The 13,227-nt window shown below is 49.4% G+C and overlaps 1 protein-coding gene, 1 long non-coding RNA gene and 4 other non-coding genes across 7 annotated transcripts; 5 read left to right on the forward strand and 1 right to left on the reverse strand.

Annotated features, from left to right (window-relative positions):
- Positions 1-486: 486 nt before the first annotated feature.
- Positions 487-6,527, reverse strand: Rab42 (RAB42, member RAS oncogene family). Of its 2 annotated transcripts, XR_005090921.1 has the most exons (3): positions 6,252-6,527; positions 4,128-5,649; positions 487-1,082 (listed from the first exon to the last, which is right to left on the reverse strand). XR_005090921.1 is itself a non-coding variant. In XM_028888165.2 (2 exons), exons 1-2 carry the CDS (start codon positions 6,479-6,481, stop codon positions 5,229-5,231), a joined length of 651 nt encoding a protein of 216 aa, XP_028743998.1. In that variant the 5' UTR covers positions 6,482-6,527; the 3' UTR covers positions 4,093-5,228. The 2 variants fall into 2 exon arrangements, 1 of the variants encoding a protein (XP_028743998.1); XM_028888165.2 differs by lacking the exon at positions 487-1,082 and having other exon boundaries at positions 4,093-5,649.
- Positions 6,528-10,656: 4,129 nt separating this feature from the next.
- On the forward strand, positions 10,657-13,195 carry LOC114705973. The gene is made up of 5 exons (XR_003736457.2): positions 10,657-10,870; positions 11,893-11,974; positions 12,215-12,277; positions 12,524-12,578; positions 12,964-13,195. It is a non-coding gene; the product is annotated as an uncharacterized LOC114705973 (long non-coding RNA).
- Positions 11,483-11,618, forward strand: LOC114706016. The gene has a single exon (XR_003736463.1). It is a non-coding gene; the product is annotated as a small nucleolar RNA SNORA16B/SNORA16A family (small nucleolar RNA).
- On the forward strand, positions 12,010-12,139 carry LOC114706017. Its single transcript, XR_003736464.1, has one exon. It is a non-coding gene; the product is annotated as a small nucleolar RNA SNORA44 (small nucleolar RNA).
- Positions 12,304-12,432, forward strand: LOC114706018. Its single transcript, XR_003736465.1, has one exon. It is a non-coding gene; the product is annotated as a small nucleolar RNA SNORA61 (small nucleolar RNA).
- Positions 12,818-12,892, forward strand: LOC114706023. The gene has a single exon (XR_003736470.1). It is a non-coding gene; the product is annotated as a small nucleolar RNA SNORD99 (small nucleolar RNA).
- Positions 13,196-13,227: the final 32 nt, after the last annotated feature.

A 13,227-nucleotide genomic window follows, 5' to 3' on the forward strand; every position in this document is an offset into this window, starting at 1 on the left:
AGACTGGGTCTCTCCTTGGACTTGAACTCACCAATTAGGCTAGAGCGGCTGGCCAGTGAGCCCCAGGGAGTCTCCTGTCTGTCCCTCCCCAGTGCTGGGATTACAAGGGTATACCACCAATCCAGCATTGATAGAGGCTCTGGGCATCCAGCTCAGGTCCTCCTGCCTTCCCGACGAGCACCGAGCTCTCTCTCTCCAGCCCTGGTTGCCAGCTTGATTGTTTACTTGTTGTTATCTTGAAAAACAAAAACAAAAACAAAACAGGTTTGTTGTCTATGCTGCCAGGGCAGCAGGCTGGGTGATAAGTAGCGTACCTAGTACTTTTTGAGACAGGATCTCCAATAGCCCAGGTTGGTAACTGAATTTGGTATATGGCTAAGGATCCAGCTGCCTCCCTCTCCCAAGGGCTGGGGTTAGAGGTGTGCACTCAGCCTTGCAGGCTGTCACCGCCAACCTCAGAGCAGCCGTGACTGTCTCCAAGTGACTGTCTCCAAGTGCCGCTCCTAAGATCACATCTGTTAATGTTCCCTCATGGAGGGAAGGGCTGAGCAGAGTCATTGGACCTTCAGCTAGGGTTCTAATGCCTCCCAGCAAGCTGCATGTAATTCTGCCCCGGCTACATGTGGTCTCGGGGGAGAATACAGCGTGTGGAAGGCCAGCTGAAGGGGAACGCCATCCCTGTTGCTTTGGAGAGATTGTCACCATGTTGGGGTGGGACTTTTCAGTGATGCAGCTGTTTGGGGGTCACCCATGCTCCTGTAAGTAAGCCCAATAAACTCACTGGTTCACCAAGATAGACCTGGTGGAACTGTTTCTGTTCTTGGTGAATAGACATCAGGAAAAGTAATGCAACTGAAGGGAAGTGGGACAACGCACCTTGGCTCTCTAGAAGACGGTTGTGGGATGCCAGTATCAAGCATTCCTCGAAAGGACTATGGGAACCGGAAGCTGGGCGTCTCGGTGGAGCAGGTGTAGCCATCCAAAGGAACAAGGTGTTTCTCAAGGTATTTGAGGCCTGGCTGGATGGCTCAGTGGCTAGTGTTTGCCATGCAAGGCTGTCCACCTAAGTTCAGTCCGTAAAACTGTAAAGGTAGAGGGAGAGAAACAGGCAGACAATAATAAAAGTATTTTAAAAACGGTACATGTGTGGGTCTTTGCCTGAATGTCTGTGCACCATGGGCATGCCGTGTCCATGGAGGACAGAAGAGGCCATCAGATCCCTGGAACTGGAGTTAAAGATGGCTGTGAGCTGCTGTGGGTGCTGGGAATTGAATTTGAGTCCTCTGGAAGAGCCCCAAATAAATAATTTTGCTTTGCTTTTATTTTATTGAAACAGTGTCTCACCATGCAGCCCTGGCTGTCCTGGAACTCACTATGTAGACCAGACAACCCTTGAATTCGAAGAGATCCTATCAGCTTCTTCCTCCCAAGTGCTGGGATATAAGACATGCACCAAGATGCTTGGCCTAAATAAATAAATTTTAAAAGGTATTTAAAATATCTTGCCCAAAATATTTGATGAAGAATCGCCTAAATCAGTGAAGACTCTTCGGTGGCAAATTATTTGCAGATGAACCAAGATGAGTTGATCGAGGCTCTCTTGTGTGACATTGCTTGTTAGATTTTTGTTGATCTATTCTAGTTGACTATTTACTTGTTTATTTGCAGTGCTATGAATCAAACTCAGAGTCTTTGTTCACGTTAAATGAGTGCTGAGCCACTGAGACACACCCCAAACACTGGTCCTTGAGCAAGAGTCTCCTTCTGGAACCCAAACTAGCCTCGAACTCAAGATCTTCCTGCCTCAGTCTACTGAGCAGCTGAGATTACAGATACACGTCACCATGCTTGCTTGTTTGGTTGAGTTGCTGGATAAAACTTGCCCCCCCACACACCCAAAAAATCAACCTTATTCAGGATTGATCTACAGGGACTGGAAAGATGGCTAGAAGGCCCTGGCTTGATTCCCAGCTGCCACATGGCAGCTCACAACTCTGTAACTTCAGTCTGACACACTCTCCTGGCCTCCTTGGTACTACATGCACATGGCACACAGACAGACATACAAGCAGGCATTCACACACATAAATAAATAAAGACCTGGTGCGTGTGCACTTAATCCCAGTGCTCAGGAGGCAGAGACAGGTGCATCTCTGTAAGTTCAAGAACAGCCTGGATGCTAATGTGAAGCATGGGAGGTAGAGGCAGAGGGATCTTTGTGAGTTCAAGGCCAGTCTGGTCTACAGATCGAGTTCCAGAAAAACCAAGGCTACACACACAGAGAAACCCTGTCTTGAAAATCCAAAAATTAGGGCTGGAGAGATGGCTCAGAGGTTAAGAGCACCGACTGCTCTTCCAGAGGTGTCGAGTTCAATTCCCAGCAACCACATGGTGGCTCACAACCATCTGTAATGAGATCTGGTGCCCTCTTCTGGCCTGTAGTCATACATGCTGTATACATAATAAATAAATAAATCTTAAAAAAAAAATTCACACACTATTTAAAAAAAAAAAAAAATCCAAAAATTAAAAATAAAAACCAGCCTGGTCTACATAGCAAGCTCAAGGCTACACAATAAGACCCTGTCTCAAGTAAATAAAAAGCCAGGTATGTTGGCACATGCCTTTAATCCCACCACTGGGAAGGTAAGGTAGAGATAGGCAGTTCTCTGTGAGTTCGAGGCTAGCCTGGTCTACAAAGTGAGTTCCAGGTTAGCCTGTGCTGTTACATAGAGAAACCCTGTCCTCAAAGGAAATAATTTTTTTTTTTCTTAAAGACTCTCATGTTGCTTAGGTATAGTGTGGTACATGCCTTTAATCCTAGCACTCAGCAGGCAGAGACCAGTGGATCTCTGTGAGTTCAAGGCCAGCCTGGTCTACATAGTGAGTTCCAGAATATCTAGTGCTACATAGAGAGACTCTGTCTCAAAAACACAAAAAAGAACAAACAAGTAGGAGTCTGTGACCCACTGCCCAGACAGCCATAAACCAGTGAAGTTTTAGGTGAAGGCTGGTATGCCTGTAAGCATTGCCGGGTTCTAGGGTGTAGACTGGAGTTGGAAACAGACAGAAAAGGGATGGCTGTGATGCTCCTGGTAGTTGTTTGGACTAAAGATAAAGGAGAAACCCTTGAAGGAGTCTTCAGAGGAAGAATTCACTAAAAAGCAGTGTGTGTGTTTGTGTGCACACGCCGTAACAACAGGATAAATCCCAAGGACAGAGGGACCACCTGTGACAATGAAGCCATTGGTAGTTCACTCCTTCTTTAAAAAAATCATTTATTGTGGGCAGTGGTGGCTCACTCCTTTAGTCCCAGCACTTGGGAGGCAGAGGCAGGTAGCCAATCTCTGTGAGTTCGAGACCGGCCTGGCCTACAGAGCTAGTTCTAGGTCACACAAAGAAACAAGAAAAAAAAAAGTATAAAAAATTTATTTGTATATGTATGGTAGTGGTGGCGAGCACCTTTAATCTCAGCCCTTGGGAGACAGAGGCAGGTGGATCTCTGAGTTCGAGGCCAGCCTGGTTTATAGAGTGAGTTCCAGGTCAGCCAGGGCTACACAGTGAAACCCTGTCTCAAAAAATAAAATAAAATAAAAAAGGAATATGTGTGGGTGTTTTGCCTGCATGTGTGTCTGTGCACCACTACCTGCTTGGCGCCTTCAGAGGCCAGAAGAGGGCATTGAATCCCCTGGGACTGGAGTTAGACTGTTGTGAGCTGCCGTGTGGGTGCTGAGAATTGAATCTGGTCCACCGGAAGAGCAGCCGGTGATCTCAACCCTGGGCAGTCTCACCAGACTGCTGTATGTATGTGTTCCTAGCATGTATGTAGTGTACCATGTACATACCTGGTGTCCTGGGAGGCTAGACAAAGGTATCAGATCCCCTGGACCTAGAGTTGTGGATGGTTATGACCCACCAGGTAGGTGCTGAGAGTTGAACTATTACTCTCCAGTGGTAACAAATGCTCTGAACTCCTAAGCCATCTCTCCAGCCCCTGCCATCTTTGTATTGTTGCTTGTTTTGTTTTGTTTTGTTTTGATGGTGTCTCACCGTGTAGCTCAGCTCAGGCTGGCCGAGAACTTACTATGTAGATCAGACTGGCCTTGAACTCATAGAGATCCACTTACCTTTGCCTCCTCAGTGCTGAGATTAAAGCCATGGGCTTCTATGCCTTGAAGAAGGCAAGTTCTTTAACATCATCCTAAGGATGGCCAGGTTCCAGGCAGTGTAGTAGGCCAAAGTCCATCATCTGAGACCTTGGTGGCTCTCTGCATTGTCTACCATGTGTCCAACAAATCTGTAGCTCATTCATGGTCAACTCCAAAACTTAACTCTAGTCACAGAGCTTGGGGTGGGAACCACGAGAAGCAGCATGTGCTGAGGCCAGACTCATGCTACTCTCAGGGCTGGGGAAGCGCTAAGTCAAGCTTGTACTGGAATTCCCCGGGCTACCTCACCAGCAAAGCAGTGGACACATGCTGGGCAGCTGTCTTCCAGCCCAGGAATGCTGCCAGAAATGACCATTTGAAGCCAAGAAAGGAATCGAGAAGCATGATATCAGCTGTTAGTGAGGCAGGCTCTGAGTGAGCAAGCCGGTCCCTTATGTATCCCCCCCCCCCCCCCAGCTGAGGACCAAACCCAGGGCCTTGCTAGGCAAGCGCTCTACCACTGAGCTAAATCCCCAAGCCCCAAAAGAGAATTTTTTTAAATGTTTTTAGTCTGGTTTTTGCAACAGTCTCATGTCGCCCAGGCTGACCTTGAACTCTCCAAGGCTGCGACTGTCATTGAACTCCTGATCCTGCCTCTGCCTTCCCAGTTTGGGGATTCAGGCATTTGTGTACTGCCACATCACACTCATGGAGAGAGAAACTTAGGCTAGATGACATGAAGTTGCAAACCTGCTCTTAGATTTTTCTCTAAAAAGGGGCTGTGCCGAGAACTAGAGACCTAGCAGAGGTCCTGGCCGAGTGGAACACTTCTGTAATCTCAATCGCTCCAGAGACTGAGCTTCAAGGCTAGCCTGGGCAACTTAGCAAGATCCATTCTGAAAATATAAAAGATAAAAGGGCTGGGGGTGTCTGTAGATAGCCAAGCCTTGTGTTCAATCCCGACAAAGAAAAAAATGCCAAGAATTAGAAGGCAGGAACATGTCAGGAGACAGTCTTTTTGTCCTCCGGTCTTGCTGGGGAGTCTGAGGCTGGCCCCATTTAACCCTCCCTCTCCCAGAGTCAACACTGGCATGGGCCCGAGTCCTGCTTTCTGTTGGGGTGTCTGGGGTTTGGGGCTCTGTGGAGGAGTCGGACACCTGCCCAGTCCTCTTCCAGCTTGATGTCCCCCTGCCGCAGAGCCTGCTCGATGGCGGTGGTGACATGGTCAAAGGCCAGGTCCACATTGCAGTTACTTTTGGCTGAGGTCTCCATGAAGGCCATGCCCATGGAAGCAGCCAGCTCCTCTGCCTCCTGGGTGGAGACGCATCGGGTGCTCAGGTCGCACTTGTGGCCAATCAGTAAGAAGATCACTTTGCCAGGGCATTGAGAGGATAGGACCTCCTGGTGCCAGGCTTGGATGTGTTCAAAGGACTCTCTGTTCGTCACATCAAAGACCAACAGAACGCCCACCATGTTCCGGTAGAAGGATCTGGTGATGCACCTGGTGGGGGCGGGGGACGACAGTGTAAATTAGGGGAGTCTTAATGCCTCTAGACAGCCTCAGGGGGCCCAAGATCCACAGGCTTCCTACTCCTCCATTCCAGCACATTACATTCAACTCAGCGTCTCACGTGGCCCATGCTGGCCTCAAATCCCTGCTCTCCCGCCTTCACACCTCCTAAGTGCGAAGATTACAGGAGGTGTGGGGGAAAGGGGACAGTCCCCTCTTCCTACCCATTCTGTGTCTGATTCCCTGGCTGGCAGCTCCTACCCATGGCTCCACACCAGTCTTGCTTTCTTCCCATCCCCTTGCGCTGTCTTTGCACCCAGGTCATTCACCTCTCTGGGAAGTTCAATGTCTCAGTGCAAATCCGCCTATGCTGACATCTCCTTTAGGGCTGGTTAAGGGCTTCGGTGCGGCGGCGGGGGTGGGGGGGGGGTGGGTGGGTGGGTGCGGGGGGGGCGGGGATGTGGCTCAGAGACAGCACATGCTGGGGTTGTGGGGCTTTGTAGAATGAATGATTGAGTAGGAAGGGGTTGGTAGGGTAGGGACCACGGATCCCTGCTTGAGCCCCTGCATTGATCCCCCCTTTCCCGCCGCACCTGAAGCGCTCGTGACCCGCGGTGTCCCAGAGCTGCAGCTTGACCCGCAGCCCAGCGGGCAGCTGCAGAGCGCGGCTGTAGAACTCCACGCCCACAGTGGGCTCGGGCTCGGGCTCCGCCGCCGCCCCGCGGGCGCCCGCCACGTAGCACCGCAACAGTGACGTCTTGCCCACCGCCGCGTCCCCGAGCAGAGCGACTCGGAACTGGTAGCTGCAGTCCGCCGCCTCCATGGGATCTGGGCTCCCGGCCGGCCGATCTCGGACCCTTTCTGTGCGGCCCCGCCCATCCTGTGGGGTCCTCCTCCTCCTCCTCCTTCTCCTCCTCCTCCTCCTCCTCTTCCTCCTCCTCCTCCTTCTCCTCCTCCCTCCCTCCTCCTCCTCTCTCCTCCTCCTCCTCCTCCTTCTCCTTCCTCCTCCTTCTTCTCCTCCTTCTCCTCCTCCTCCTCCTCCTCCTCCTCCTCCCTCCTCCTCCTCCTCTCCTCCTCCTCCTTCTCCTCCTCCTTCTTCTCCTCCTCCTCTCCTTCTCCTCCTCCTTCTCCTCCCTCCTCCTTCTCCTCCTCCCCTTCCCCTCCCCCCCCCTCCTCCTCCTCCTCCGGATCCCTGGTCCAGGCACAGCCTCTAGGAAGAGAGGTCTGGGGAGCCTGGTCCGGGAGACCAATCCTTGGTGTAAGTAAGTCAGGGTGGAAATCACTACCTCTGTAAAATGGGGACAGTGACAACTGCTTCAGAGGATAAAGTGACTTACACCTTTTCTTTTCTTCGGAGAAAGAAGTAGCTCTGGCTGGCCTCGAACTCACAGAGCTCCGCCTGGCTCTTTTCCTTTTTTTTTTTTAAATGTTTACTTATTGTGTGTATATGGGTGCACCTGCCCACATATGGAGGTCAGAGGACAGTTTGCAGGAGTTGGTTCCCTTCTTCTACCCTGTGGGCACCCAGGGCTTAAACTCAGCAAGTGCCACTACCCTGTAACTCTTCTCACTGATTCTAAAAAAAAAAAGAAACAAAAAAGCCATCTATATCACACCTCTAAATAATCCTAGCCAGGGTAGAGAGGAATGAAACAGCTGGACAGGAGCCCTCCCCAAAGACAGGCTGTGCAGTGTCAGCATCGGATTCTTTGAACTTCCTTTCTCAGAGGCTCCCGCTAGGGCTGGGGTCATGTGTCTGTCTCTGATTGCACCTGGCACCAGAATCCACATGTCAGCTGACCCATGCCATAGACAAGGCTGTGTAGCCCCAGAGGCTAACCCTTCCCTGTGCCCTGCTTCCTCATCTGCTAAGGCAAATTCCCATGAGGCTCCTCATGCAGAACTGTCTACCACAGCAGCTAAGGTTCTGCACATTTCCATGGGGAGATCTGGGCTGTGGTTCAAGGGCCACTCACCACTGGTTATGCAATCATAGCCAAGTGTCATCCCTACAGTCATCACTGGGTGATTATTCCGGGAAGTGCTTGCTGGCTATCCTTTAATATATTTTAATTTATTTGCTTTACTGCTGAGTTCTCTTACTGGCCCATCCTATTTTTTTTAAAGATATCTTTATTTATTATGTATACAATGTTCTGCCTGCATGTATGCCTGCAGGCCAGAAGAGGGTACCAGATCTCATTACAGATGGTTGTGAGCCACTATGTGGTTGCTGGGAATGGAACTCAGGACCTTTGGAAGAGCAACCAGTGCTCTTAACCTCTGAGCCATCTCTCCAGCCCCTATCCTATCTTTTCTATTCCAGCACACATACAGCTTGGAGAGGGCAGAGGCAAAGTTCGTGGTCTTGGAGAGCTCCCATTCGAATGAGGAAGGCAGACAAACACAAACGTATAGGAGCTGGAGTAATAGCTCAGCTGATAAAGAGCTTGGCACCCAAGCCTGAGGACCTGAATTCCATCCCCCGAACTTGTAATCCCCCCCCACATCTCCTACTCTACTTGGCAAACTACGAGCCAATGAGAGAACCTGTCTTAAAAAACAAGGTAGAAGCCGGGCAGTGGTGGTGCAGGCCTTTAATCCCGGCACTCGGGAGGCCGAGGCAGGGGGATCTCTGTGTGTTCGAGGCCAGCCTGGTCTACAATGAAAGTTCCAGGAAAGGCGCAAAGCTACACAGAGAAACCCTGTCTTGAAAAACCAAAAACCAAAAACCAACAAACAAAAAAGGTAGAGTGTTAGGGTACATGTTTTTAATCCCAGCACTCAGGAGGCAGAGGCAAGCAGATCTCTGTGAGTTCAAGGCCAGCCTGGCCTACATATTGAATCCCAGGTCAGCCAGGGTTACATAGTGAGACCCTATCTCAAACAAACAAACACCCCCCACACACAAACTACCACTCATAGCTCACTATGTGGGTGCTAGGGTCCACCCTGTGGTCTTCATGCTTGCCCAACAAATGTTCCTAACCTCCGAGGCATCTCTCCAGCCTGAAACCTATTTCTTCAGGTGTATATAGGAGCTGAGCTGAAGGGTGTAGCTTAGGGACAATATATGGTAAGGCCAATGATACCCTCCCTAACATTGAGGAGGGAAAAAAGCTGGGCCTGGCTGCAGGCTTGTAATCCCAGCTACTTGGGAGCCTGAGACCTGCCTGGGCAAACTAGTGAGGTGTGTAAAAACAAAAACAAGGCCTGCTGGTGGTGGTGGTGGCGGCGCAGCACGCCTTTAATCCAGCACTCACTTGGGAGGCAGAGCCAGGCAGATCTCTGTGAGTTTGAGGCCAGCCTGGTCTACAGAGTGAGATCCAGGACAGGCACCAAAACTACACAGAGAAACCCTGTCTCGAAAACAAAGCAAGCAAACAAACAAAATCCAAATAAGAAAAAGTCACCTCTCTACTATATACTGTGGATGTGATGTGACCAGCTGTCTCAAGCTCCTGCTGCTGGGACTTCCATGCAGTGATGTGACTGTACCCTGGAATTGTAAGCTAAATAAACTACTTTTTTCCCCTCTAAGAAAAATTAATTAATTAAATAAATAAATAAGGCTAATGGAAGGGCAGAAATTTACAAATTAACCACACCATAGAATAGTTACTTAATTCTTGGCAACAACTATTTACATTTTTTTTTCTTTTTTGAGACAGGGACTCAAGTAGCCCTGGGTGGCCTCAAAATTTACCTTCACCAATCCCAGCTCTGGGAGGCAGAGGCAGGTGGATATTTGTGTGTTAGAGGCCAGTCTTGTCTACACAGTAAGTTCCAGGAAAGGCAGAGCTACATGATAGACCCTATCAAAACAAAAACAAAAAACAAACAAACAAAAAACCCCAACCAAACAACCAGACAAAAGAAACCTTATATTAACCATTTAGTCCTGGGATTACAGACCTGGGTCACACTCAGAGGTATGAAGGATTCAACTCAGAACCTCATACACTTCACCAACTGAGCTACATCCCAGTCTGTTCATGTTCTTAGGTTGGGGCTCATCATTCATTCATTCCATGAGCAAACAACCACCCATGGTCGTGACTTTGAGTGTCTGAGCTGTTTTCAGAGTCTAGTCTGTCTACCTTGCTCGCTAGCTGTGATCCATTTTTCAATTTCCCATGAAAAGGGCATAATCAAGAAGCCAGTACACAAGGTTTGTATGAAAATGAGATGGAATAATCTGGCCCGGCATAAACAGCAGGTGCTCAGGAAATGCTATTTCACATTAGCTTTGAACAGATCCATCTGGAGCCTCAATTGTTGGGGCCCACTAGGTTTCCTAGTGGCTGGACCCAGCAGGACTGCATGGGAGGTTGATTGGACCACGGGCCTAGGTACCAGGTGTTTGTAAGGGTCTAACTAGCAGGGGGAGGTCTAATGCTCCGCCCCTTGGCATTGTTATAAAAAGCCCTTTGGAATAAAGTTCTGGGCCGCTGGATAAGGATCCAGGCCCACCCGAGTCTATCCTGTGTTTTCTCTCTGTTTCTCTCTCTCCTTATTTCTAACTAAGTTTCTTATTCCTCATTCCTCAAGAGTTCCTGGGGTAAGTAAGTGTGGGGGTTGACCCCCCCACACACTCAATAGCCTCGCTCAAGAAGCCCTCTACTCACTCCTGAATCCTAGGATGATACACCTTCAGCACCCCCTTCCCGTTACTCCCCCGCGGCATCCCAAGACGCTCGGGGCGGAGAACCCTTTCTAAGATCAGTGTTAATTCAAAGTTGCCCCGAGACTTAATCCGCAGGGACCACGGCCGGTCTCGGGTGTGAGTCCATCCAACTCACTGTGGCCTGGGTGGAAGCCTCTCTAGTCCTCGATCAGGGCCGGCTCAAGGCAGGACTAGACAGTGCGCGTGGACTACATTTCCCAGAGGGTCCGTGCGGCAGACGGAGGGCGCAGGCGCGGGCGTGGGCGCGAGCAGTATATATGGCGGTTGCGGGCCCTGTTTCGTCCTTTCTTCCTGCGTCCGCGTGCATACTTGTGCACTCCTTGTCGTCATATACCGCATACACATCCCCTCCACAGATCGTCGCCCTCTGAATGCACTCTCTGGATGCTTCCCCAAAGGCTTCGGGATGCAGAACCTGCCGCAAATAAACCAGGCTTCTCCATATCGCCGGTGGAAGCCTACAAGGTAGCCACGATGGCCGCTTGCGCAGTGAGTCCGCGGCCTGCGTACCGCGCCATTTGACGGGTGAGTGATGCCGGCCATCGGCGTGGTGGTGGGGCGATGGGGATCTGGCGACAGCATTTGCGGGCTGAAGGGGTACGTGCTTGGGTGCGATGACCTAATTGGGCTGTCGCCAACTGAAGAACCCTGTGACAGTTAATTCTGGATCACCTGTGGCGACTTAACCTCGCTCCTGTTATCTGGAGTTACCCTAGTGGATGCGAGGTATTGGGGTCGAACTCTTGGATCTGGCACGTGCTGGTTATCCCTTCTAAGCCGTAGACCTCAAGCCATTAAGAATTTTTTTTTTTTTTCTGGAAGACCTTGTGTAGAACCTCAGCTTTGTTCCATTCTGATTGCATAGGCTGCCGTTTTAAGCTTACCCTGATACTAAAGCAAGTTAATTGAGAACTTGTGTGTTGGGTGGGGGAGGGGTGGAGGCACTAAGGTCATGAATTTTAGACTTGGGCTCGAAACCTGTCCAGTGTATTGAACTATTGGGGCCTTTGGAGCTTGCAGGATTGCTTTTTTGGGGGTGGGGGTTGGCGATGTCTCTAGTATACAAAGCTGTAACTTAGGATCTATTGTGAGCCAGGTGGTTTGCGGGTTTGAAGTCTTGTAACCCCCATCACTGCCTGTGGCCCTTATCGAAGCTGCAGCTGCTTCTACATAGCTGCTGTGGTCAAAAAGGAGGCCCAGAGAAACAGTTTTCCTTGACGGTCGCGGTTCTGTTTACTGTAACTGATCTGCAACATTTTGGGAAAAGACAGCTCTGCCTTAATTCTATAGAGGTATCTAGAGATCTTCATTAACATCAGCATAAGTAATACTACAGGCCAACAAAAATGTCTTGAATGTGGCCTTTTGTGTAATAGGGCTTTTAGAAGTAGATTGCTGAACCCACGATCATACAAGGGTAGTTTCAGGTATGTTCACCTGTTGGTACAAGGCATGTCATGGGGCGCATTCCCTGTAAGAGAAGGCCAGTTGATGATCAGGTGCAAGGAACTAAGATACGTGGATGATCGTGTTCCCGTTCATCTTAGCTTTTCCAGGTGAAGACTCCATGAAGATGGGCTGAGTAAGGAGACCAGAAGATGTGACAGGTGAAACGCAGCAGTAGGCCTGGTGAGTATGGTGTTGAGATCACCTGGTGAGAAAAACAGCATGTTTCCAAGGGCTATGGCTGGTTGTGGCCATGGGGTCTCCAACTGCATGCCAGAGAAACTGGAAAGACTTTGACAGCCCAGGCCAGCACAGTGCCTGCAGCTGCCACTCGGCTTTCCTATATGTGTTGTGTCTGGGGTGGAAGCTTTCTTCCTGGCACACTGCATTCCCTGAATATTCATAACAGCTTTCCTTCTGCAGGTTACACCCAAAGCTCTTGGAAGTCTGAAAAGCCAGCCTGTCTGCCTCGGCTCATTCACTAAGGTAAAGTTGCTGTCTGGGACAGCCTGACCCTCCGGTTCCCTTTCCCATCAGATCTTGATGCTGGTCTTGGTGGTCGTCAAGGAGGAAGAGCACACTGAAACTGACCTCATAGCAATGTAGTCTTGTATAGAGCATTGGGTCAGATTCATACATGCCTAGGCTCTTGGTAAAAAAAAAAATTGGATAATCTTGAGAACTACAGATGCCTTAAGTTGACTTAAATACTTGTATTTCTTATTTTTTTAGAGTTATGTAACCAGTGAAGGGGCCATCATTTATGATTTGATCTACAATTGGTTGGGTAAGTTAAGGGCTGTTAAGAGCCCTGTCCCTGAGTAGTACAGCAGAATTAAAAAGATTATTCAATTTTGTAAAAACCTCAGCATCTTGGTAATTCATGCCTGGTCTGTGCGCTGTATTAGCTGCTCACAACCAGGACAGAGATGCATACTGGTACACTGAAGGCCATGAACGTGTACCATCCACTATCCCGGCAACTAGGGAGTTGATTGTGAGGAAGGGAGTAAGCAGGGCTCAGGCACTGGTCCAGGATGAAACCTAATCTGAGTGGACATCTATGGATGAAAGATTGCGGATATGGGACTGAGACCAGTTCTTAGGAAAAGCATGAGATGGAGATTGAGCCTGAGGTCAGAACTAACACAGACTTAACACTTCCTTTTCAGAAAAACAAAAGCAAGAGGACCTGGAAGTCAGCAGCCTTTACTTTATGACTTAGCCAGGTTCTGCCAGCAGCGACGGCATACGGTTCAAGGCTAGTTTGATCTACGGAGCTAATTCTAGAACAGACATCAAAGGCTACACAGAGAAACCCTGTCTTGAAAAAACCAAACAAAGTGAAATGCTTTGTGATTTAACATGTAATTGGGTCAATAAAGACTTTGGAAAGTGTCTTTGGAATTTAAACGACTTATTGGCGATCTCATAAA

Source organism: Peromyscus leucopus, chromosome 2 (assembly GCF_004664715.2).
Source record: "Peromyscus leucopus breed LL Stock chromosome 2, UCI_PerLeu_2.1, whole genome shotgun sequence".
Lineage (NCBI taxonomy): Eukaryota > Metazoa > Chordata > Mammalia > Rodentia > Cricetidae > Peromyscus > Peromyscus leucopus.